At 69.9% G+C, this 9,464-nt stretch overlaps 2 protein-coding genes across 2 annotated transcripts; one reads left to right on the forward strand and one right to left on the reverse strand.

Annotated features, from left to right (window-relative positions):
• Positions 1-898: 898 nt before the first annotated feature.
• RNF115 (ring finger protein 115) lies at positions 899-7,120 on the reverse strand. The gene is made up of 9 exons (XM_042891276.1): positions 6,965-7,120; positions 3,989-4,047; positions 3,661-3,712; positions 3,356-3,567; positions 2,876-2,947; positions 2,457-2,529; positions 1,366-1,459; positions 1,098-1,213; positions 899-1,024 (listed from the first exon to the last, which is right to left on the reverse strand). Exons 1-9 carry the CDS (start codon positions 7,055-7,057, stop codon positions 899-901), a joined length of 897 nt encoding a protein of 298 aa, XP_042747210.1. The 5' UTR covers positions 7,058-7,120.
• Positions 7,121-7,161: 41 nt separating this feature from the next.
• On the forward strand, positions 7,162-9,071 carry LOC122191072 (DNA-directed RNA polymerase III subunit RPC3-like). The gene is made up of 4 exons (XM_042891275.1): positions 7,162-7,328; positions 7,993-8,161; positions 8,259-8,514; positions 8,932-9,071. Exons 2-4 carry the CDS (start codon positions 8,015-8,017, stop codon positions 9,069-9,071), a joined length of 543 nt encoding a protein of 180 aa, XP_042747209.1. The 5' UTR covers positions 7,162-7,328; positions 7,993-8,014.
• Positions 9,072-9,464: the final 393 nt, after the last annotated feature.

The following is a 9,464-nucleotide window of genomic DNA, read 5'->3' on the forward strand; positions in this document are numbered from 1 at the left end:
GGCCCCCCATTCCCTCCCCCCCCGGACCTTTGGCCGGCCCTGCCGCCCCCCTGCACCTCCCCGAAGGGCGACAGCCGCAGCGTGGGGGGGCTCATGGGGTGCCGACCCCCCCCGGCACGGAGCACCGCAGGCGGCGCAGCCCCGCGCCGGTCGTTAGAAAGGCCTTTATTGGACATCATCGCAAACCGTCGGCGCGGGGACCCGTCGGGGCCGTACAAACGGGGCTTCCTTTGGGCCGGGATGCGACGGAAGCGCCGAAATAAAAGGACAGAGAGCGGAGCAACGAGCGGCTCTTCCGCGGCTCTGCGCCGTCTGGGCGGTCCGGGATGCGCAGCGCCTGGGGGCTGCGGTGCTCCGCGGAGGGACGGAGGGGGAGACACGGAGAGACCGGGGGGCGTGGATGGGCACCGAGCTGAGCCAGGGACGGGGACAGACCCAAGGCCACGGACGGACCCGGGGACGCGGATGGACCCAAAGGGCGCCGACGGACCCGGGGACGTGAACGGACCCGGAGACAGACGGACCCGAGGACAAGACGGACCCTCGGACACGGATGGACCCAAAGAGCACAGACAGACCCGGGGCGCGGATGGAGCCGCGGAGCAGGAACGGAGCGGAGACGGGAGCCGCGGCACAGCGCCGCCGCGCCCCGCCGCCCCCCGCCCGGAGCCGCTCCGTCCCTTCGCCCACGGAACGCGGCCGCGGCTCCCCCCCGGCCCGCGGAGCTCCGCCCGCCCCGTCACGGGGTTCGGAGCCGCCCGCGGCGCCCGGACGTTCCGTGTTCCGGAGCGGAGGCGCCGCTCGCCGAGCCGCGACGCGCCCGGGGCCGCCGGGCGGGCGGCTCGGGGATCGGACGGCGCGACTCCGCCGGAGCCGCCGGGCGGCAGCGGGCGGAGCGTCAGAACGTCCACCGCTCCCGGCTCTGGCTGTCGCCGCCGGAGCCGCCGCCCGGCGCGGGGCCGTGCGAGTGCCGCGAGGAATCCTCGCCGCTCAGGCTCTTCCTGCACACCGGGCACGTGTCGTGCTGCGGGGGGAGGCGGGGGCTGAGCGGGCGGCGCGGGGCCGCGGCCGCGGGGACCCCGGAGGGCGCTTCTTACCAGCTCCAGCCAGGGCACGATGCAGCCGCCGTGGAAGAAGTGGTTGCACGGCAGCTGCCGCACCTGCTCGGCCACCGCGTAGTCCTCCTTGCACACCGGGCACTCCAACCCCGTGTCTGCGGAGCCCCGGGCGGGGAGCGGCGCTCGGAGGCGGCTCTCCTCGTCCTGCCCGCGCCGCGAGCGCCGCCCCCGGGCGACGGCGGAGAGGCGGCGGCGCGCACGGGGAGGACCCGCGCCTCCCGAACCCCCCCGGAACGCGGACACCCACCGACTTGATCCTGAGTCACCGCCACCGTCGGCAGGGAGGAGATCTTCTCTTTGTCGGCCGGGGGCGGCCCCGTGTTCTCCAGCTGTCCCAGGAGCTGCGCGGGCACGAAATGAGGCGTGGGGCACAGGACGAGGTGTGGGGCACAGGATGAGGTGTGGGGCACAGAATGAGGCGTGGGGCACAGGACGAGGTGTGGGGCACAGAACGGTGTGGGGCACAGGACGAGGTGTGGGGCACAGGACGAGGTGTGGGGCACAGCCCGGCAGCTGCATCCCAGCGCCACCCCACAGCACGGTGAGGGGCACCACACAGCAAAGCTCCTTGCCCCAAAGCGTGAGCTGGGGGGGCCCATCTCCCAGCTGTAACGGGATGGGATCTGATCCATGGGGCCCGGCTCCCAGCTCGGATGGGCCGAGATCTATGGGTCGTCATCTCCAAGCTGGGATCTCTGGGTCCACATCCCTCATCTGGAATCTGTGGGTCCTCATCTCCAAACTGAGACGGCACAGGCCAGGATCTATGGGTCCTCATCTCCCAGCTGGGCTGGGATGGAACCTACGGTCCCCACCTCAAACTGGGATCTCTGGGTCCAAACCCCTCATCTGGAATCTGTGGGTCCTCATCTCCGAACTGGGATGGGATCTATGGGTCTTCATTTCCCGACTGAGCGGGATGGGCTCAGATCCGCGCCCTGCGCCCGCCTCCAAATTGGGATGCACGAGTCCCCACCTCTCAGCTGGGACCTATGGGCCCCCATCCCCAAACTGGGATCTCTGGGTCTCCATCGCCCAGTGGGGCTGGATGGGGATCATTTGCTCCCAGCTCCGTGCCCCACAGGCAGAGGATGGGAGGAGGAAGCCGTGGGTCAGACGCGGGGACTCGTCCCGCTGGGAGCAGCCGGCCGTGGCACAACAGCAGCAGCAGCACAGCAGCACAGCAGCGCTGCCCGGCCCCTTCCCCACCGCGGCCCCTTCCCCATCCCCTCCCCCAGCGCCGCAGCTCCCAGAGGGGCGGTTTGTGGACGGCCCAGAACACGCAGACACACGGCCAGCACTGCAGGCGACGGCTCTGCAGCACTGAGCAGCGCTCACCTGCGTGACGATGGCGTCGAGGCCGCTCTGTCCCCACGCGTAATCGCCGGGGTTGGAGTGCAGCATCCCGCTCCTGTGGATGCAGCGTGATGTGGCGTGACGTGGCATGGATGCAGCTTGATGCGGTGTGATGTGGTGTGGATGCAGTGATGTGCAGTGTGGTGCAGTGATGTGGTGTGCAGTGAGGTGCAGTGTGGATGCAGTGAGGTGCAGTGCGGTGCCGTGTGCTCAGCAAACAGCCCTGCACGGCCCCAGCCTCCCACTGCAGACTCGCAGCCGCACTGGGGGCAAATGGGAAGAGTGGCTCCCAGGCACCGGGCAGCTGCTGTTCGCTGCGGTTCTTACTGCTGTTTTTACTGGTGTGCAGTGGCGCACAGGTGCCAGCAGAGGGCCGGGGCGAAGGCCGGCGCAGTACTCACCATGAGAACGGGTGCTGTGAGCCGGGAATGGCCGAGTTGGCGAAGAAGCCCGCGAAGATCTGCTGGATGATGCTGGGGAGGGAAGCAGGAAGGGCCGAGCTGAGCCGACGGCTCTGAGCTGCGCTGCCACCGCAGCGTCACAACTGCGGCCGGCAGCCGCCTGCAGAAAGCTGAGTGCTGGGACACAGCGAGCAGGGGGTGCATGCAGGGTGCATGCAGGGTGCATGCAGCCTGGACACAGTCTGGATGCAGTGTGGATGTGGTATGATGCAACATGGATGCAGCATGGATGCAGCATGGATGCAGCATGGATGCAGCATGGATGCAGCACTGCAGGAGGGGGCGGCGCCCCACACCCTGCCCTCCCTGCCCCCCTCCCACATGCGCCACATGCACGGGCTCAGAGGCCCCACGGCACCCCCAGACCGCAGCGCCCCACAGCCAGGACCCCCCAGCGCCCCCCGGCCGGGGGCTTCGTACCCCTCAATGGCCGGGGAGCGGTCGGGCCGGGAGCTGCCCCGGGAGCGGAACCTGCGCGCCATGGGCAACCGCGGCGGCCGGCTCGGCCCCCAGAGCTCGGCGTGGGCCTGGTGGCCCCGCTCGTTGTCTCTGCTGTCCTGGTCCAGAGAGCCGCCGCTCAGGAAGGGTCTGAAGTCAGGAAAGAACATGGTGTGGTCCAAGTGGTCCCAGAGCTGCGCGAGAGGGGAACGCGACGCGTCACGCGGCGCTGCTGGCGGCGCTCCGCTCCTCCCTGCCACCCCAAAGCCCCCCGTGGGACAACACACCTCTGCAAACTGCGCCGAAGGGCCGTCCTCCAGGCCACCGCCGTCCAGGAAACTGCGGGGGAACGGACGGTCGGGGGGGGGGTCTCCAAAACACCGCAGGAGGGATGGAGGGGGAGGGCAGGAGGGGTGCGAGGGGCACAAAGAGCGGGGGGGGAACGGACCTGAGCACCCCCTGGGGGGGCGGGGACACGGAGGGGGGGGGATGGGACCCCAGCTCTGGGGGGGGTTGGGAGGCAGAGTGGGGAAGGAGGGGAAGGCGCTGATGGCGGCTCAGCGCAGCCCCCTTTTGCCGCGGCAGCTCCCCATCACCCCTCAGCACCGCACGCACCTGGAATCCTCTGTCACCTCTTCGATGAAGCCGGACTCGCACCTGGGGCACGTGTACTCCTGGGGGGAGGAGGAGGACGGGCTGAGCCGTGTGATGTCAGCACAGCGGGACGGAGCCCGGCCCACACCATGCAGAGCACTGCCAGAGCGCAGAGCCAAGGGGGGCGCAGCCATGTGCTGCAGCACGGACCGGGGCTGCCACAGAGCGGGCGGGGGGCTGCGACACTGCGGTGAGGGGCCCCACGGCACAGCTCAGCCACGGGCAGCTCTGCCCGATCCCTTTGCGATGCTTCTCTTTGAGCACGAATCCTCCTGGGAACCATTGGGATGAACAGAGGCAGAGGGGTGAGAAGGGGAAGCGGTGAGCTGCGCGGGGTCGGGCGGCAGCAGCTCCGTGTCAGACTGGGCTGGGAGCGACGCCCGTGGGCGCAGGGTGGGCGCAGGGTGGGCTGTCCAGAGGAGCGCCAGCAGCACTGCACAGCTGCAGCCACACCTGAGCCCGGTGCTCTGCAGGCAGCCGGCAGCAGCGGCCACCTGCAGCAGCAGCACTGGGTGCAGCTCCCTCGTGCACGGCCGGAACAGACAGCAACGCACACACGTGTTCTGGACTGAGAAGCGAGCAAAGCTGCTTTGAAGCAGAGCGCGCCGAGCAAAGCCGAGCGGGTCAGAAGGCGGAACAGCAGCCGGGCAGCGCCGTGCCCTTCTCGCCTGCATGCCCCTCAGCACCGAGATGGAGCAGAGCAGAGCAGAGCAGAGCGGAGGAGAGCGGAGCAGAGTGGAGCAGAGCGGAGCAGAGCGGAGCACCCCACGCCCAGCTGCCCACAGCCCTCCTCCCCCGCAGCACGGCGCGCCGTCCCGGGCTGCCGGCAGGACGCGGAGCTGAGCAGCAGCACGACGTCCCTCCGCCACCGTCAGCACCGCCGTTTGCCGCCGATCCGCTCCGCCCGCCCCCGCTGTGCGCTTCCTCCCCGGGAGCAGCCGGCATCGCCCTCCCCCGGGCCGCGCTGCCCCGCTCGGCTCCGCGTCCCTCCCTGCGTGCGGACGGCAGGCAGGCAGGGGCTGCTTCGCCCCCGAGGGCAGAGCACCCTGCGGGGACGGCGGTTCGCAGTGAGGGGTGCTGACCTCGGCAGGGCGCAGGGCAGGGATGGGGCGAAGGAGCCGACGGCAGCTCCTGGGCTCGGCCCATCTCGGCCACCACCGCTGTCCCCCGCGACCCCGAGCCCCCGTGCTGCACGGCGCTCCCCAAAGCCATCGCTGCGCAAACTGCAGCCCCGGCTCCGAGCGCTCCGTTTGGAGGGAAGGAGCAGCTTTGGGGAGGACACACGGAGCGGCACCGGGGCTCAGCGGGGCCGTCGCCGTTCCACCTCCACCCCACCGCCAGCAGAGCAGGACGTGGAGCTGCGATGGGGCGCAGGGCTCAGTTCACACGGACGGCTGCAGAGCGACGCGTGCCCTGAGCTCAGCACAGCGGGTGCTTCCCACCGCAACGGGGCACCCAGCCCCGAGCACAGCCAGAGCCCAACCACCCGCACAGCGCCAACATCCCGCACAGCCCGAGCACGCAGAGCTCAGGACACTCGCGCAGCCCCAATCCCGGCGCTCTGGAAGCAGAAAGTGGAGCAGAGCACGCCAGGAGAGCCGGGCCGGCCGTCCTCCCCCCCACACACCGAAGATGCGGCGACCTCCTTCCCACCCGCGGCGCCGGATCCCGATTTAGAAGCAGAGGAACCCGCGGGCGGCAGCCGTGCAGTGCCGGGGAAGATCCGCCCGGGAGGCGCTCGGCACCGCCGCACCGCGGCCGCACGACGCGCTCCGCACGCACGCGGGGGCTCCGCGGGGACAGAGAGGTCGAGCCGCTCCCGCACGGCGCTCCTCCTCACCGAGATGCGGGAGGGCAGAGCGCCCGCGTCGGCGGCAGAGGGAAGCGGTGCGGAGGGAGAGCCGAGCAAAACTGCGGGGACGCGGGGGAAGAGAAAGCGTCAGGAGCGGCTCGGCCCCACAAGCAGGGGGGCACGCGGCTGTCCGACGGGGGGAGGGGATGCAACGCCTCATAGCGCACAGCGCGGGGGGGTGCGGGGCGAAACCCCCGACGTGAGGGCAGTGGGATAAGGGCAGACGTGGAGGGAGGGCGGGTGCAGTGGTGGAGGGAGCGCGGGCACGGACGTGGCAGCGGCTGTGAGATGCCTTCAGAGCACAGCCCAGCCCCGGCCCCACACCCAGCAGAGCCCCTGACAGCGGAGCGTTGGGGTCGCAGCATCTCAGAGGGCCGTGGGCTCCGAGCAGCCTCTGCTCTTCACCCTCAGGTGAGGCGGGCACCGGGACCGACCCCAGCCCCACACGGGCTCGGATACGGGGCGAGAGCGGAGGGCATCCCGACCCCGACATCCAGCATGGACCCCACGTGGGGCACGTCGGGGTCGCGGCAGCCCCACCGCCCCCGTGCTCCTCACCCCGCAGTGAGGAAGGCACCGGGGCCGAGCCCGGCCCTAAAGGAACTCAGTTATGGGCCGGGAGCGGCGCTCAGCCCTCGGGTCGCCACAGCCCCGGCGCTCCGTGCGGCTCGGGGGGGTCGGCGCTGCCCACGAGGGACGGCCGAGCTCTGACGGGGGGGCGGCAATCCCCGAGAGCTTTTCTTGGGGAGGGGACACGGGGGTCGCAGCCCCCTGCAGACGGCAGGGAAGGAGGGGAGCCGGCAGCCCACGGCTCAGCAGGGCGGGAGAGCGGGGCCCGGAGGAGGGGTCGGGGTCACCCCCACCGCGGGGGTCTGGCGGCCCCCCTCCCCTCCCGGGCTCCCGGGACCCCCGCTAGGAGGCCTCGGGGGCGGCGGGCCCAGCACGGCCCCGGCGACGCGATGGGGGCAGCGCTGCCCGCCGGCCGCTCCGCGCGGAGCCCCGGCCCCGCTCTGCGGGGCGCCGAGGGCCGCGGCTTTCCCCCGGGCCCGCTCCCGGCCCGGCCTCTCGGAGCGCCCTTGGCTTACCGGCAGCTTGGGGCTGACCTCCCCTTTGCAGCTGTGGCAGAAGAAGCGGTGCTGGGACACGGCGGCCGCCGCCGCCGCGGAGGCCTCCGCCATCTTCTCTCTCCGCCTCCTCTGCCGGCTCCCTGCCGTCAGTCCTCCGGCCGGGCAGCGAGGCGGCGGCCCGACGGATAGAGCGCCGGCACTTCCGGTCCTCCCGGCCGCTCCGAGAGAGCGCGGCGTCACAGCGGCACGACGAGACGGAGCGGGTAGAGCGGCACGTAGCCGCGGTCCTCCGGAGCGGCGGCGCCGAGGAAGCGGAAGTAATCATCTGGGCGCCGGAAATGGTGTTCGCCGCGGTGGTCGCGTGGGTTTAAGCCGGGCCTCGGTAAGAGCGGGGCGCCGGGGGGGCGAGGAGCCCGGCGTTGCCGCGGAGCCGGGAGGGACGCGGGGATCCCGGCAGCGCCGCGAGCCCGGGGCGGGGGCGTGGGGACCCGGGAACCCCGGCAGGAGCTCCGTGTGGGTGGGCGCGGCCCCCGGCGGTGATCTGCTCCAGAAGGGGCGGGCGGGGGCGAGCAGCGGTGGCGGGGGGGCAGCGGCTCCTCCTCCCCGGGAAATGTCCCGCTCCCCCCCCTCCCTCTCTCCCCCTCCCCACTCTGGAACTGAGTCATCGAGAAAATGGGATTTTTATTTTTTTAATTGGTAAAAGGAGGATTTCAGCCCCGGATCCCCTCCCCATCCACTGGAGAATGGGGTTTTTCCCCTCAAAACCCCTCCCTTAACGAAGAGTTTTCACCCCAAAATCCCATTTGCTCTGCCTTCACAAAATTCCTTCTCCCGTAAAACCCATCCCCACAACGGCTCCTTTCTGCCCCCAGAGCTGCAGAGAACAGCGGTTCCCCCTTCCCCCCACCCCCCCCCCCCATCCCAGAAGCTGCCCGGTGCCGGGGGTCAGTGGGGGGGGGTTTGGGGGCTTTGTGGCCGAGGGTCTCAGTGCCACGGCCGCCCCCAGAGCCGTGCTGAGAACCACGGGGCTCCGCTCTGCTCCCCAGCCGTGATCCCAGCTGTGCCGCCATGACGCAGGCGGAGATAAAGCTGTGCTCCCTGCTGCTGCGAGAGCATTTCGGGGAGATTGTGGAGAAGGTGGGGACATACCTGGTGAGGACGGGCAGCCAGCCACTGCGGGCCATCTGTGCTGACACCGGGCTGGCGTTGGACCAGGTATGGGGGGCAACGGGGGGCAGCGGGGGCCCAAAAATGGGCCGGGGCGCCTCGAGGGCTCTGCGAGCGCGTGACCGAGCGAGAGCTTCTCGGGCAGGTGAGGAAGGCGCTGTGCGTCCTCATCCAGCACAACCTGGCCGCCTACCAGCTGCAGAAGCGCGGCTGCGTGGAGTACGAGGCTCGGTGCCGCCGGGTGCTGCGCATCCTGCGCTACCCGCGCTACATCTACACAGCCAAGGCGCTGTACGGCGACACCGGGGAGCTGCTGGTGGAGGAGCTGCTCCTCAATGGCAAAATGACGCTGAGCGCCGTGGTGAGGAAGGTGGCGGATCGGCTGACGGAGACCATGGAAGGTGGGTGCTGCTCCCCGCCGCCCTCCGTGCGGGGACCTGGTGAGGGTGGAGGCTGCCGGTGTGGAGCGCTGCGTCCGGGTCTGGGCTCCCCGGTACAAAAAGGACAGGGAGCTCCTGGGAAGGGCCACGAAATGGTGAAGGGCCTGGAGCTTCTCCCTGTGGGGAAAGGCTGAGGGAAGCGGGTCTGTTCAGCCTCGAGGAGGCCGAGAGGGGACCTGAGCCAGGTCTGTAAATATGGAGGTGTGGGGCAGAGCGGCGAGGCCGGGCTCCTTTCAGCAGTGTTGGAGACAGGACGAGGGGAACGGCCAGCAACTGCAGCGCAGCAAGTCCTGCACAAACGTGCAAAGAACTGCTTTGGTGAGGTGGCGGAGCGCTGGCGCAGCTGCCCAGGGGCTGCTGGAGTCTCCTTCTCTGCAGATGCTCCAGACCCGCCTGCACACCGACCTGTGCGACCTGCTGCAGGAACTGCTTTGGCAGGGGGTTGGACTCCGAGATCTCTGCAGCTCCCTTCCAACCCCGGTGATTCTGCGATGCCACCGTGCAGAGCCTTACGTTAAAGGATGCCAGGGCCTCCGAAACGCTCTTCTCGATGAACTCGTCTGTGATCCTCCGTGAGGGATGCTCGTTAAACACGGAGTTCATTAGCGCGATCTTAGCGGCGCTCCTCCGCGCTTCGGCCTTGGTGGGACAGAACTGAGGGGAGAAAAGTGCTGTCAGAACAGCAGGGCTGCAGCCCCACAGCACCACCAGGACAGCACCTTCCATCCTTCCATCCCACAGAGCCCTTCCATCCATCTGTCCTTCCGTCTGTCCATCCATCCATCCATCCATCCATCCGTCCATCCATCCATCCGTCTGTCCATCTGTCCGTCCATCCATCATCCTTCCGTCCCACAGAGCCCTTCCATCCATCCATCCATCCATCCATCCATCCATCCATCCATCCATCC

Source organism: Lagopus leucura, unplaced genomic scaffold (genome assembly GCF_019238085.1).
Source record: "Lagopus leucura isolate 7727_CA_CO unplaced genomic scaffold, USGS_WTPT01 34950-1_obj-0_obj, whole genome shotgun sequence".
Taxonomy (NCBI): domain Eukaryota; kingdom Metazoa; phylum Chordata; class Aves; order Galliformes; family Phasianidae; genus Lagopus; species Lagopus leucura.

Bases quoted from the DNA above. Each gene is read 5' to 3' on its own strand.
- RNF115 (XM_042891276.1), bottom strand. From the start codon at position 7,057: ATGGCGGAGGCCTCCGCGGCGGCGGCGGCCGCCGTGTCCCAGCACCGC. The intron at 1,460-2,456 runs GTGAGCGCTGCT...GTGCCCGCGCAG, and splicing joins TCGACGCCATCGTCACGCAG to CTCCTGGGACAGCTGGAGAA. The intron at 1,214-1,365 runs GTGGGTGTCCGC...GGGGCTCCGCAG, and splicing joins GGTGACTCAGGATCAAGTCG to ACACGGGGTTGGAGTGCCCG.
- LOC122191072 (XM_042891275.1), top strand. From the start codon at position 8,015: ATGACGCAGGCGGAGATAAAGCTGTGCTCCCTGCTGCTGCGAGAGCAT. The intron at 8,162-8,258 runs GTATGGGGGGCA...CTTCTCGGGCAG, and splicing joins CCGGGCTGGCGTTGGACCAG to GTGAGGAAGGCGCTGTGCGT. The intron at 8,515-8,931 runs GTGGGTGCTGCT...CCTTCTCTGCAG, and splicing joins GCTGACGGAGACCATGGAAG to ATGCTCCAGACCCGCCTGCA.